Raw genomic sequence first — 16,587 nt, 5'->3', positions numbered from 1 at the left:
TTATATTTTTACAGATAAATTCATATTAATTCATTTTTATTTCTTATTTTGCGCTCATGAGTTTTCTTTACATAATCCTTGATGTAAATATTTTCACTTCTTGTGTGCTTTATTCTTATAACTTAATACACGCAACTTAAAACACCTTCTGTATTGACTGAAGAAAGGTTTGCTTACGTTTATTAGAGTTTTTAAAGGGCAAACTACGACACTTATTTATCTTTCACCTCCTTAGCCTGTAGTAGCTTGTAGTACGTTCTACAGGCTGTACTACGATCAACATGATACAGGAAACTGTAAAAATGATACAGGAAACTACATCAAGTGGATATAAAAGTTAAACCTGAAAATTCAGGCTTCTAGCTTCATATGCAACGAAGTTACAGGGGGTCAAAAATGGGCCGAATTGCTTCGGGAAAAGTATGGTACGGCCGTGCCGCTTCTTTTGGCTCGACTTGGCGGAGGCATTGCCGTGCCTCCAGATCTCGTTTGATTGATTACTACATACTGTCAAACGAATGTAATATTCTGTGAATACACATAGTCTGGCCGCTGAGAGAATGTATTCCTGGAGGCTATCAGGGAGTAATAATGATAGTAATGAATAATATGAATAATGTCAGAGAGTGTTAGTTTGACATAACTCGAGGTGGTATTGTAAAATTTGCTTCTATCGATTCCAACTTTTGAATATAAATAGAGCTCAACGATAACAAATGCGATAAAAATATCCAAAATATTTAATGGAAATATATAAAACAATAAAATAATACATTTATTTTATTTTATATTGGGGCTAAAAACATACTTATTATTTTATACTATATTGACAGATATCATTAATGTCCATATATCTGACATCGAAACTTTGATACAAAAATCATCAATTGATGTAACCTTTTACAGTTTGATATACATTTATGAAATATATCCTTTTAGTACTTATTTATTGTTATTTCGTTATATGCAGTAACGAATTAATTTATCATTAAATTTGGCATCAAGATATGTTATTTATTATTGTTTGAAAAAATATTGTTTCTGATACATTTCATAATATAATGTATATGACGCCACTCCAAAGTTACATAGTTCAGTCAGACACGACCTGTCTAGAATGCAGTTTTGAAGCGGCCAAACTATAAGTATTTTAATAATTAACGGAAATTAATAGTTACATGCCTTAAATAAATTATTAATAATGTAATGCAAGATCATTTGTGATAAAATGTAAATACATTTCTTTGTGTACAATAATGTGATAAAAACTTATACAAAAAGTAATCGTGTTGCCAATGTTCAAGTACGTTAGAACAAAATGATACGGGTATAATTAAAGTAGGAGTGTATAGAACTGGCACTGATTGCCTAGTGGCTAAGAAACTCGGCCTCTCGATCGAAGGGTCCGAGGTTCAAATCCCAGGCACGCACCTTTGATTTTTCAAAGCTATGTATTAGAAATTAATTATCACTTGCTAAACGGTGAAGGAAAACATAAGGAAAAAAAAACTCAAAGGTATGTGAAGTCTACCAACACGCACTTGGCCAGCGCGGTGGACTATGGCCTAATCCTTCTCATCATGAGAGGAGACCCGAGCCCAGCAGTGGGACAGTAATAGGTTGATGCTGATGCTGATGACGTATAAAACCGAAGTGTAATGTTAGCATACCTTGCAGATGTGGAGGAGGACTCTCCGGCGGCGCGCATGCTGACGCCGGAGGTGCGCGGCATCCTGTCCGCCGGCTGCACGCTGCTGCCCACCAAGCCCGGCCTCGCCAAGGGGGAAAGCTCTGAGGTCTGTACTGTATGTATTGTGTTTACATATTTTTTTGTGTTTGTTTTATTTATTTTCTGATAGAATTATTTCTTTGATTATCCGTGGAGCTGATAAGCTGCCAACTCGTTTTTAGGGTTCCGTGCCCAAAGTGTAAAAACGGAACCCTAATACTAACCCTATTACTAAGACTTCGCTGTCTGTCCGTGTGTCACAGGGCTATATTTCCGGAACCATAATAGAGAGACACGTGAAATTTTTGAGGGTGCATAACGGTGGCCGCTATTACAACAAATACTAAAAATAAAGTTGAATATGAAAGGGAGGGAGACCATACAAAAAACCGGTATTTTCGGCATTTTTCCATCTAACTGTTAAACCGTACTAGGAAGACGGTTGAAATTTTTACAATCCGTTTACTACTTTAACTGGTATTACAATAAATACAAATAAGAACCATAAAATATATTTTAATACAGTTAATTTAATTTTATTATACGTTGTTTACGTATCATTCATCATCACCCCAATGCCATCTATTTTTTCTCATATGACTAAGTATTGTTGAAAATAAAAAAATGAATAAAAATAAGTAAAAAATAATGGACATTTGGTGGTAGAGAAACCTCCATGTGCGAATTCGACTATAATACTATGTGTCAAGGAGTTAATTATAGTTATATAATCACTAAATCATTTTCGTGGTGTATGATAATATTTTGATATTATTAACGTCGTTTGTTATCACTCTTGCAGGGTCTCAAGGATGAAGGTATCGACAGTTCATCTGATGACGAGTCGGCGTCTGCATCGAGCGTCTCATCGTCCGAGAAGAGTTGTTCCTCCTCAGACAGCTCGGACGAGGCGCCGGAGCCGAAGCCGAGACGGTTCCAGCGCAAGAACAACAAGCTCAAGTCTTCCCGGACCGACTCGGACCTCACGAAGGTGCTCCAGGACCCGTACCCGCGCAAGATCCAGCTGCCGGGCGCCAATGAGCTCAAGGAGCGCTTGACGCAAGCGAGAAATGCTGACGTGAAGGTGCCGATGTTGGGTAAACTTGGTCGGAAGCCCTCTGAGGAAGCGAAGACCGACGAAGACGATAAGACGAGGTACAGACGGTTCGTCAAGAAGATAGATGAACCTATCCAGCTCGGGAAACTCCGGAGAGATAAAGTGGTGACGCCGCCCACCGAGGAGAAACCACCGCTCTTGAAGATATCCGCCTTGAACCAGGCCGCGAAGAATAAGTTCTTCGGCGTCGACACCGGAAAGAAGAAGACAATTGATGAGTTAACTGCTGCTGTCAGGAGATACATTCCACCGGTAAGGACTAACTACATTACAATAAAATTAGAATAGTTACAATGTTCGAATTTATTATACTAGGTAATAAGACGTAGTTGTACCCGTAATGTTTTTCTTTACTATTAAAGCAGATTATAACGCAAACGCGCTAAACATAAGTTATACGTACCTGGGTTTCGAACCCCGACCTGCTTGCTTGAGTGTTCAATACATATGTACTTATATGCTACTTGATTTTAAGAATTAACCTGAGAACTTTTTTCACGGTGCCTATACCATTATCATCATATATCATTATCCTATACCATTTAGGCAAGTAATAATTAATTTCTTATGCGCAAGTAACTTGTAAAATCAGAGTGCGTTTATGGGGATTCGAACCTCTGACCTCAGACTGTGAAGCCGAGGTACTAGCCTGGGCTATCCCTGCTTTTCATAATAAATGATTATCTGAATTTTGTGTTGATGCAGCAGAGTCGTCGATTTTAGCGATGCAGCAGCGCATCGCTTTTATATGTGTGTTCCTTAAAATCACTCCATCTCCATTCTCCATATTATGTTATTATGTTAAGTAATAAAAAAATTAAAACTTGTATTATTATTGAGGCTGTTAGAACCAGAGTAGCCTAACTACAAAAAACGATTTACAATATGGAGAAAAGTCAAAGTGTATATAGTCCGCTCTGAAGTTTTTGCAAAGAGGTGTACTCATACAATTTACTATGGCGAAGCGATTCATTTCTATATTCAGAGCGGACTAGCAGTTTTAGGCGGACTATACAACATTTTTAAATTACGAAAATACAGATAGGTCAAAAATCATTAAAATGCAATTAGGCCTCTCTGGTTCTAGCAACCTCAATTGAGGAGGCCACTCTGTACCAAGGCTGGGCACGGTTCACGTCGTCGAATGACTAGTAATATTTGTATGTATGTATGTATGTCGAATGACCGGTAATATAGTATGTGGACGTAAACGTAAAGTTCCCCGTCGCCGGCAGGTGAGCAAGTCGGTGTCGACGCACGCGTTCGAGCTGGGCGGCTCGGGCAGCGACGGCGAGAGCAGCGGCGGCCGCGAGGTGCGACACATCAACACCAGGGGGCGCCACAGGTACCGTAACACTGTTATTATACTGTTAGGAATCATCATCGTTATCAACCCATTAATGTCCCACTGCCGGGCTCGGGTCTCCTCTCATGATGAGAAGGATTAGGCCATAGTCCACCGCGCTGGCCAAGTGCGTATTGGTAGACTTCACATACCTTTTCGATTTTTTTTTATAAGTATAATTAATTTCTAATACGTACATAACTTAAAAATCAGAGGTGCGTGCCTGGGATTTGAACCTCGGACCCCTCCATCGAGAGGCCGAGTTTGTTAACCACTAGGCTATCACTGCTTTACTGTTAGGAATATCGTCAGGAAATTATTTAAAAACAATATTTATAAACCGAGAGCATTTTACTTTACTAAGTTAACAAAATAACAAGTAAGCACACAAATTATAGATTCGACAAGAAAAGTGGCAGAGTAACGTTCTTTACAAAGATCGGAAAATAACTACTCAGTAGACGATCTACAGTGCCCTTTTATACCTACTTTTAGTTAATACCCACATTTGACAATTAAAATAATAATCTTACACTTCCATACTTCCTACTTACCATCATTCCTCACAATACCTAATGGGAACCTAAGTCGAGCGTGACACGTAAGGTACTGGAGAAATACGAAACGCTACGAAGTAGCTTCCACATTTCGATAGAGGATGTAGATGTCGGTTTACTTACATATTATAAACATACCATCTTAACCCTCAGGAGTGCCATCGCATCAGTGATTAGCTTTAGATAAAAACATGTTCAATGTAGAGGTGAAGGCTACCAATTCGCACTGGGTTAACGTAGGAGAATGACCGTAACTCTTCTCATTCAGTTAGTTGTTGGGGAAGATTATTTCCAGCAGTGGCCTTTCAGTGGCGGATATGATGTGAACACGTAACCTCTATGTAACCCAAAATACTTGTATCCAAATATGAAATCATTATGGTATACAGCCATCGTAGTACTTTTTATTCTTAAAATCATCCTTAATTGACTTATTTAATATCGGTAATTATGTTAGTGGCCCTACGTCGGCGTTTATATTGGCACCATGTATTGGCATAAAAAATCGTTTTATACTCTTTGTAATATGTTCATCTTTATATTGTATCATACATTGTTCATTGTTAAGGAATTAATATTATAGCCTTTTAATTATCTAATTGAAAGTACTATTATAGTGGGCGGAGTTTATGTCAGGGCATTGCACGTAATGCTTGCGTAACAGTTATGCAAGCTTGACTTATCATTTATTTTGATTCGACATTGACAAAAATAGTGCTACATTAATCGACACGCGATGATAGATAAACAATAGGTGATAATTGCCAATTCAGTAATGTAAGTAGTACGCGGTATGACTATCTGTGTTGCATTGAGAAAAGTTACTTCATCGAGGTGTGATTAATCTGTTCCAATTTAGCTGAGTCGTTATTTTTGTTACACAAATAGTTATGTAACGGTTGCTATTTAATTTTGATAAAGCGCAGATTAGCATAGAGGTCATAAATACGAAAAGCAAAATAAAATATTAGATATATTCGAAACAGGTGTACATATTTATTACAAATGTGATCTGTAGCGTTATACGAAATATACTAACAAACCAAATGTGTTTGTTGTGAATATTAGTACATATCAACACGTATATTAGAACTTTATTTTGCAAATAAATTCTGACATATTACAAATCAATCATAACATATCGCCGCTCTATATCAAATATCGCAAAGTACAAGCATTTATTATATATTAACAGGTTACATAGATAATTTTCTAATGAATAATTATGATCGCTCTTTAACTCTTACTTTCGCTACTACATAATATTTAAATAATTTTAGAGTCGTATTTTAAGGCCCTCTACACAGTATTTTCCCAAGCAAACACGCAGACAATAATAAAACACATCTTTCTTTATACGAGGGTGCGTTTTTAAGTCCGTGGAATGGCAGGGTTGGAGGGGGGATAGCGGGCTCATAAATAGTATAAATATAAAATTTTATCACAATTGCATCATTAGTTTTAAAACTATCGACAATTAAACAACTCAATCCGGAAGAAAATTGGAAGTATGGAGAAAATCGAGCACCGCGCCGTTATAAAGTTCCTTACCAAGCAAGGAAAGTCTGTGCAAATCATAATGGAAGAGATGTCATCGGTTTACGGGGACTCTTGCCCTGGAAAAACGATGGTTAACAAGTGGAACAACCTTTTTAAGCAAGGCAGGGATTCACTTGAAGACGACCCACGACCAGGACGGTCTGTTGAGGTGACCATTCCGGAAACGATAGCGGAAGTCGAAAAATTAGTACTGGAAGATGCTCGGCTAAAGAAGAAACAGCTTGCAGAAATGGTTGGAGTATCGGATACAACCATTTTTAAAATTCTGCATGACCATCTTGGCATGACTAAGGTCAGCGCGCGGTGGGTGCCGAGAATGCTCACGCCGCCTCAGAAACAACAGCGCGTTGAATATTCCCGTGCGTTTTTGAACCTCTGTGGAGAAGATAAGGATATTGTACTGAATCGAATTGTTACTGGAGATGAAACTTGGGTTCACCATTATGAACCTGAGTCTAAACAAGACTCCATGCAGTGGCATAAAAAGGGTACAGCACCTCCTAAAAAGTTTAAGGTGTCACAATCGGCCGGCAAACTCATGGCGACAGTCTTTTGGGATGCAGAAGGAATTTTGTTAATAGATTACAAAGATAAAGGTGTCTCTATAACCGGAGAATATTACGCAACAATCTTGGAGCGGTTAAAAGAAGCCATCAAAGAAAAAAGACGAGGAAAATTATCCAGAGGTGTCCTGCTGTTGCACGACAATGCGCCCGTACACAAGAGCCGTATTGCACTGGCTGCCCTGCATAAGGTGGGCTTTGATATTTTAAATCACCCACCCTATAGTCCAGACCTGGCTCCCAGCGATTATTATCTCTTTCCAAAAATGAAAAAAGAGCTTCGTGGAAAGAAATTTTCTACAGACGAAGAAGTAAAGGACGCAATTTCTTCGTATTTTTCCGACAAGGACAAAACATTTTTTTATGAGGGTTTAAATAAGTTAATACAAAGATCTGAAAAATGCATTCGTCTTGCAGGAGAATATGTAGAAAAAGAAAAATAATTTTGACATTTTATTTTCGCTCCTTGTCCCTCATTCCGCGAACTTAAAAACGTACCCTCGTATTTAAATATCGCGTATTCCGAAATTACAAAGAGATATTTTTCATTTATTTTTTGAAATTGTTACTCTTCAATAATATGCAAATGGTGAAGATTTTTTGATTCGCAATAAATAAACACAAACTTTTTAATTGTGAACACATATGTATTCAAAGTAATTGTTCTTTTTTTCTAAGACTACTAATTCCCGTCCATATTATGCATCCATAATTATTCAAATGCAAATATAAACAAGTTTTCTGCATGTTCGCAGACTCTAGACAATTAATAACCCTTTTAATACTATCATTTTCATTTATCACCTTCTCCGCCGCCTTTGATAACCTGTTCTGTCCTTAAATTACACTATTTATTAAAGTCTTTTATATAGGAAACATTTATTTTGCTATCAAATGCAAATCTTAATGCCTTTCTGCGAGCTTTAAAGTGCCTATTTATTTTTAAGAATCTGAGTACCTATTATTTTATAGTGTACAATAAAATTGTGTAGTGGCTATAATCCTTCCTTTCAATTTTCTTAAGCTGGTTGATAGCTTAGCTTTGTTTGTATATTCAATAAATTTATATTACAAAAATATTAACTGTGAAGTGAAAAGCATTTCATGAATATACTAGCTGACCCGGCAAATCTTGTGTTGTAAATAATAAATATAAATAAAAATATGTTAAGGGTGGGTATATTTTTAGTAACCCCTAAGTGATAAGTCACTTAGGGGTATGAAAAATAGATAGCAGCCGACTCTCAGACCTACTGAATATGCATATAAAATTTGCTGAAAATTGGTAAAGCCGTTTCGCAGGAGTTAACTAACATTGTGACACGAGAATTTTATATATAAGATTAAAATTACCATCTGTAATGACCGAATGGAACTTATCACGATTCCGAAATGTTTTTAATTTTTTGCAGAGTAGGTTATTGTAATTAGTGATATTTTCTCTTTATTGAGTGATCAAAAAACAATAATACTTAAGCACATAACAAGCAGATTTTAACTTATTCTATTCGACTGCAGAGGTTAATGTTTTAATACGTAAGTACCTATGTGTGATTTTAACTTATGCGGTGCGGTTGGATCGTCTATTACAGGATATATTTTTAAGCAGTCGGGTTTCTCTTTTATATAATAATTTTCCAGTGAAAATAGTGTTTAAATACATTTTAGAAGTATTTTTGAATATTTCCATAAAACTTCATAATATCATAGTTAATTTTGAAATAATCAATCGGACCGTTTCGCGCGAGTGACTCCCAATTATTCAATCGACTTATTATGTAAAATATGTCATCGCCCGGACAAAGTTAGGAAAAACGTGATGTACTTATTTCTTTCATTTATACATATCTTCTATTCAATATATCAGTCCGTTTGACCGGTGGCCGATGTTTCTTTGGTTTCCCAAGATTGAAATTTATAATTCTACAAGTAATCGTAGCTCGTTAATCGTTAACGAATTTCATCGTTGCAGATGTTAGATTTTATGGCTATAGTCTAAGAGATGCTGAGAATCCAGGAGAAGGCTGTTTTCATTATAGCATCACATTTTGGCGTACATGGTATTTTTGGGACACTCATTATAGTGATAATAACATACTTAAGTATATATAAAATGTCGCTCATAAATGGGCGTTTATTTGTATTTAAACTAAAATAGCATATTATATGAATATTTTATGATAGCACTGGTCGCTTTACGATCTGTCAGGTTTTACTATAAACCTTCCACATCGATTACCATCTATTCTCGAGGGCCGATGAAAGTTACCAATTACTTGCACCGCGCTAGGTAATCTGGTGTAGCGGTGCGTACAATCGACGCCGTGCTTTTCCCTTGCGGTATTACGCTTTTGTACCTAATTGATATTGAAAACAGAAGATAAATAACGTTGCATTAAATTGACGCGCTTTCTATTGCACGATTATGCGTTTCTAATTTGTAATAAAACAGGGACCAATATTGTCAATGACAATTATACAAAATTGATTTTGATATTTCTGTTCTGAATCCTATACGGGGGGGCAGCTGCATAATTCTAATTTGTTTCTCTTAGTTCTTAACAGTTCTAGGCCGCCATCGCTGTATGTTTAATGTTTATATGACATTAACGCAATAAACAATTTGGTACTTATATATTGTGCTGACGCTATTTACAAAATTAAAGGCCATTATACCCATTCTACTCGTATAAAACTGATCCATGGGGTTTTCCTACCTAAATCGAACAGCAGATGGTCATTATTTTTTATGATCTAATATTTAGTAACTCTGAATAGTTTTTTACGTAAAACAAAATGCCTGCAATCGAACAAAGTGAACCGATGCGTACGATCTACACGTAATTACTTCCCTTCACTGTAATTCGATTTTCACTCGGGCTCATTGTCACCGCTTCCACCAATTTGTTATGCTTTTGTTCGTACCTTTTTGTGATTTCCTAACATTGTTTTGTGTAAAGAGAAATTTGCATAGCTATCTGTATGGAGAGCCATCAGTTAAATTTGCCGTAAAATACATGGTTATAGAAGTCGATTAAAAATCTGGCTGTTGTAGAATATTTTAATTTGTGCCTCTCATATTATATTTTAATATAATGTATTTAAAGTTATACAGTTACTCAAACTGAACTGTATTACACTCAGTTCTGCAACATTTTAATTAAATCTGATATGTCAACCAACGATATCGTCTAGGTATATCTAGTAATAAACTAAATAAAAATCAGGGATAGGTTTTAATAATTTATTGATACATTTATTAGTGCCGCGCCTTCGTCCGCATTTTAAAGAAATAATATGATATACATAAAACGGAAAATTTGTACCTGTATTGGAATGACAGTGGTGCCATCTGTCGAAAATTGGTCTTACCAACTCCCAAACCTTCGTGGGCTCTTGGACAACAACTTTACTAAAAATCATCACTTGATCAAATGCATAGTTTCCGATTCTATAACTACTTACGAATTAAAAATTAATTAAATAAAACCTTTTCCCACGGACTAAATTGTGAATCTAAACCATTCTCAAGTTCCCTTTAATACACACAACAAATTTCATCAAAATCAGTCCAGTCGTTTAGAGGAGTTCAGTGACATACCTACACACGCACATATACAAGAAATATATATATAAAGATAGGTACATATGTTAAAGTTGTAAATAGATATTTGTAAAGTGTGTAAAGTTGTACATAAATAGCATTTTATGTTTTCTTTTGAAACGGATGCATTTTCTCTCCCAAGTAATCTACCTGAGTGCGCTCAGTTGATTTAGATACTGCCTGTCATTCCCCGAGAAGCCTATTGACAGAGAAATTTTCAAACTGGCTCGGAGGATTGAGCGAGCATAAATAAATAGATTTATATAAACGCGGTTTTTCATGGGTTAACCTAAATTATTTTATTTAATATACCTTCATAAAAATATCGATGACAACAAATTCTACAAATGTTTAAAGATATCTAATAGAACTCAATCCGTTTCCACCTGCAGTGTCAAATTTATAATCTTATCATACATTGTTTTTAATAAAGGAAACTTCAACGTTTTCGAGCTTTTTTCCTTAAAGCAGAGAGATGGTAGGAGAGGAAATCTCTAGGGTGTTAAAATTCAGTTATGTATATAATAATCATTGACCGCGAAGATACATTTTATGATATTGCCAAAAATAGAAATCGAGTCTCCATCGCTTCTTGCCACGCAATACTGGTTCTTATGCAATCGGTTAATTGGTGTTGGGAAGTGGCATGCGGCACGGTTGCTCAACGGATTGGCTAGGAAGCGTGTGTTCGGTGACGAAATACACGGGTCAAGTGCAGTATTCATTGATGTTATCTTAATATATATTTTTATATCCTTGATCTTGACTTTAAGTGATATTGTGATTGGAAAGAAAATGTTAAGAATTTAACGAAAAAATATAGATTTGACTATAGTAGAACTCCAAACTAGGTTCGATGGCGAAAACCACTGCCACATCTTGATTGATATATATATATATATATAGGATTTTTTTCTTATAGGAAATCGTTATGTCAGTTCTACATTTCTATATAGTTTACAGTATCTTACCGACTTTTTGTTTACAACGAATATAACTTTTTCAGTGCAACGCGCTGGATATTAAGCTGTGGAGTAATTTATTGTTAACTCTTGAATGAAGTTCATTGTCCCTATCAAGTTAACGGGGTATACTCAAGAACGGTAATACGTCAAGTAATTGTTTGAGACGGAGGGCTAACTACACCGGACATAACTCAGACTGTTTCATCTTAACACGTTCGCTGCGTAAAAAAAAACAGTAACTTTCAGCTAGTGCGACGGCAGTCCAAAAATGCATCCACTTGACTTTCTTATTGTGCGTGGCAGGCCTTTTCGACCCGACACCTCTGGGTGGTATTGAAGCCCTATTATCTTAGTCAAGGCGCATTTTACATTATAAATTTTTATACTTTTAAAATCCTCATGAATCACTTGTCTATACATTAGTCCCGCCCCTGGCTCCTCCAAATAGAAAATTAGAAATTAGCAATCAAAAATGTCTGGTCGATAAGGCCCGATACCGCACTAGAGTGTAATTTCTGTAGTGATGGGATAGTAAAAGAAAAGAAAATATCGAGTCATTAATTTTATTAAATTTTAATAAACACAAGCCGAGCCTTTTTAATGTGTTACACATAAGTCAAAAATAGTAATTATAAAGGTAGACCAAAATTTTATATAATTACAAAGATTTTTCTTAGGGATTTCGAAATATGAACCACCGTATTCTTCTTCGTTATCACTATCATTTTCTAGTACTATTTTGTTTTTACAATGCGCCATTGTAACGAAGCTTGCAGGAAACCGAGTAGCGCGAGCGCGTCCTCCTCTCGAAGCTAGCACAACACTACTAGCGGGTCAACGCGTACGCATCTGCACAGTGCGGCAACAGGTCGCGAGCGGTCATCCACCAAAACAGGCCTGCCCCCGCACTGAGATAACTTTTTTTACGTTCTATGCGGCGGAGGTCGAAAAAGGCCTGCCGTAAAAATACCCAAGAAACAGGTTTCGCACTAGCGAGAAAGACCTATTTTTCCTGTGCGCATATTGGTTTGGCACCGCGTCGGGCCGATTGTGGGTGAACCGCAGTGAACGTGTTAAACCGAGGATTTGCGAAGGCATCTCGGTATCCGTTGACTGGTTTGGTTTACAGAATTTAATTAATAATATATTTACAACCTTCTTCATTTAAATATACTAACATGTCATTGTAATCTATATATACTAGAGCAAAAAGTTGTCTATAATATTATTTAAGTTGGGTTCTTACATAACTAACATTAAATGTTAAACCTGAACCGTGACGTCGCGTCACGCGTACGATGCCATCATATCATAAGACAATCAAAATATGACACATCGGTGTTACGGAGCTTTCACCCACACCGGTTTGCCCGGTGATGTATATATATATTTCTACGTCAGATCAAGTGTGACTCATCAAAGAATTTTATTGCAGGGTTGCGTTTGATTTGTAAAATCTTATTTGGGTAATAATATGCAAGGGGATCTGCATGCACGATCACACTCTCTGTAATAATATTAAAAATCTGACTTTGTTCCTTATTTGATCATGCGCCGTCATATGAGCGAGAGCTAAAGCTCTCATAAATGAAATGATTATTGACATTTCTTGCACTGAAATAGTACAAAGAGAGGAGCGAGTGAAAATAGAGACACTTGATGAATGGACATTGTAATGTTGTGTAACTGATTGTAAATACTGAGTTATATAAAAGCCTAGAAATATATACCTATTATATATTAGTGTCAGCCCTATAGCAGGAAAACTGCACCAAGACGAAATCGTTTAATTATTTTGAAAAGTTTTCTTCTTTTGCCAGTTACATTTTTTGTATACCTGTTTTGTAATGACGTAATTAAGACAAATTGTCCAGTTGATTGATTCCTAACTACATATTTTGCATCAAGTAGCAACTATTGATTCAAATGAGATTCTCATCAAGATCTTCATTTTTGATTTGTGACAATATCAATCCTACAGACATTTGTAAGGTTTTTATATATCCGTAAGACTGAATACATAAAGAGAAAGGTAATTATGATATCTGGAACATAGGAGATGACAGTTGAGAATCCACACTATCAGAAATACAAATAGGATTTTGTTTCAATTAGTTTAAAACGCTCAGTGTATTGATATCTTAAGTCAAACTTAGTCCTAACGAAATCCTCAAAGAACGTTACACTTTTTTTTTTGGATTATTCTACAGATCACATGGAAGATTTGCATCGCCACCGACAATTTTTACTAAGTACATATGAAATGACGCGATAAAAGTATAGAACGTAGAGACCTGCATAAAATTTGATTGCATATTTCTAATCTGTTTTACGACTTTGTAACTATACTGTAGCGCAGTGACTAACGAGATTTGTGTATGTTGTATGTATAATTTTCATACGATTATCTCGTACGACTCGGGTTTCAGGGCTGATGGAAATTGGCCAGACGTGTCAATAAGATCTAGCATTAAGCTTTATGGAATCAGACGTGCGTATGAAAACGTAACGAATAATCTAATGATGATTATAGTTTACTAGACTCTGGGCTATTTTCTTCGTCTGATTAAAAAAATATGGACTCATAATATGTAATAGTGTCTTAATTAACTTTTGAGACCTATCTTTTTATATATATTTCTTATGTACGTGTGTATGTCACTGAACTCCTAAACCCTGGACTGATTTTGATGAAATTAGTTGTGTGTGTTCAAGGGGACTTGAGAATGGTTTGATTCACAATTTAGTCCGTGGGAAAAGGTTTTTTTTAAATTAATTCTTAATTCGTAAGTAGTTATAGAATCGGAAACGATGCATTGATCAAGTAATGTTTAGCAAAGTTGTTGTCCTAGAGCCCACGAGGTTTGGGAGTTGGTTAGACCAATTTTCGACAGATGGCACCACTGTCATTCCAATGCAGGTACAAATTTTCCGTTTTATGTATGTCATATTATTTCTTTAAAATGCCTTATTCCACTAGCCCCATATCTTCATTTTACGTCAAAAGAACTACAAACTTGCTAGATGTTCCTTTATGTCTGACAAAGCCAATTGCTTCCTCATTTCTATTTTATACGGCCAGAGTATGTATTTCCTCTATGTGATTATCTGCAACTGTTCAAGGCAAGATCGAATAGTCTACTAAAATTAAGGTAAAGCGTAATCCTACAGATACAAAACGCATATATTACACTGACTTAGTAAATGTCATTGTGTCTTGCTTACTTATATTCCACATAGTATGAAAAATTTCAACTGGTTTCCATATTTATGAACGTGTACCGTACGCACGCGTTTCAATGTATGCAATTATACATTACACAATACTATACAACGAGGCATTCAACGAGTGGCCTACAAACCCAGCTTTTATGTTAGCGAACTCTCGAATGCTAATTAAGATAATATCTCGTGAAAAGACAAGGCAGTGTTGATAACGGTGGCGGAGGTGACTCAGTGATAGCAGTCGTGCCGACCGATTAACACTGACACGTCACTGTGCAGAAGTCCATAAAAACACGATTAAACGTGAAGACGATAACATTTTCTAGCTTATTAAATTTTTTTTTGGATTGTAGATACGGTCTCCTCGAAGTACGCCTGAGAGCGATGGAAAAGTTAAAGGATTTTTTTTGGTCTTTAATATACGTCACATTATCTCCCCACTACATGACTCTCCACATTGGAAGATATTTTTGTAAACGGGGAGTTGTTAAAGTGTTTAAGAAATTATAAGTCGATTTTGATATCTATACAAAAAGCAGACTAACGATGTAATGAAGTGACGACCAGAGGTCAGCTCATTTGCGGAAGCACCAGTTAACGAGAAGGCTAGAGGTTATTGTCATTACCAGGCGTCTGCACTGTAGGAAAACCAAATGAACATGAATTACCTACTTTAAATTTTCTTCACTCTAGATGTACAGACCGCTTTTCCTGTTTTGTTTGTTATTCATTTTGGGGAAATAACCGACGATACCGGACAATGGCCAATAAAACATATTATAGTCTAGACTTAATAAATTGCGTTTGTTTTTTTCTGATACTAAATTAATCCTACTTTACTCCGATAATACTCAGTAGATTTGTAACGATAAGTGTTTTAATAATGTTATACATGTACACATAGGTATATTATGATCAGGTACTTTAAAGATGCTTAATGCTTATTGCCAAGACCATAAGTTTATACTCCTGTACAATACTGAATAAATAAGTTCAACTTAAGCAAATCGCTCAACATTTTTTTCCCATGAAAGGCATTGTATGCGAGTTACAAATCATACGGATTTAGCAATATTGTATCTACGTAGGCAAGGTTCGCTTCCGTTTTAACCATAAACGTACGCGGAAAGTAATTAGAACAACTTATATAAGATAGCAATAATGATATAGCCATAACCTGACTCATGCATCACTTGTAGTCAGTTCGCCTTTTGCGGGCTACTTTATCCGTCGTCTGTCAATATTTCTCTCGTTTCCTCTGCGCAGTGGTAGAAATCAGCGAGGGGCTTATGCAGTTATTTACATAAGTTTATGTTCAAATGTTCTATTACAAAATTCCGTTCTATACAAAAAAAAAACTTATTTAAAACTCTTATCTTTGAAAAAAAAGGAAAGCTGCTTGTCAAGGTACAAGTACAGATCGATCAAGTTTGGTGAAAGCAAATAAAGAATAAATGTCAGTGACTCTCTTCCTAGACAAACTTATCGATTTTTCCAGAGGCTTGAACTGCGTCATGAACCAGACCCAGACAGGGTCTAGACTTGGTCTAGACTGCTCTGGTTCAAATTTCTAACTTGATTTAAACGAAATAAGGGAATGTACCCATGTCCCCTATTGTATGAAAAATGACTGGAGCATTGTATGTTGCATACATTTATGCACCGTCTGTGTTCATTTTAATACTGTTTTCATTTGCATGTTTAATAAGCGGAATGTTAGACAACATTACGAAGTTTCAACCAGTTTTGATGACTGTGTCGTCATAACGGCTACGATTTATGTAAATTCCATGTTAATCTAACTTTTCACACTCGAAGAATTCAATTTTAAATTTAATGTTCAACCTATGTAAGGTAAGGAAGTTTTCGACAGAAGCTAAACATTTAGTGCCGTATATTTCCGACAAATACAATCTTGTTAC

General features: G+C 36.0%; 1 protein-coding gene across 9 annotated transcripts in view; it reads left to right on the top strand.

Moving 5' to 3' along the window:
- Positions 1-16,587, top strand: part of Svil (Supervillin) — a 224,932-nt gene that overhangs the window by 129,348 nt on the left and 78,997 nt on the right. For 6 of the 9 annotated variants that reach the window (XM_073091491.1, XM_073091490.1, XM_073091487.1 and 3 more), the window contains 3 exons: positions 1,678-1,805; positions 2,532-3,098; positions 4,082-4,191. In XM_073091491.1, coding sequence (XP_072947592.1) covers positions 1,678-1,805; positions 2,532-3,098; positions 4,082-4,191 — 805 coding nt within the window. The remainder of the gene's footprint in view (positions 1-1,677; positions 1,806-2,531; positions 3,099-4,081; positions 4,192-16,587) is intronic. The other 3 variants (XM_073091492.1, XM_073091489.1, XM_073091496.1) reach the window with 1 other exon arrangement.

The sequence above is a fragment of the Epargyreus clarus genome, unplaced genomic scaffold, assembly GCF_041222505.1.
Source record: "Epargyreus clarus isolate Ecla_fem2 unplaced genomic scaffold, WU_Ecla_fem_2.2 ptg000034l, whole genome shotgun sequence".
NCBI classification, from domain to species: Eukaryota; Metazoa; Arthropoda; class Insecta; order Lepidoptera; family Hesperiidae; genus Epargyreus; species Epargyreus clarus.
Note: the sequence above shows the minus strand (reverse complement) of the source record. Positions and strands in the feature narration are given on the sequence as shown.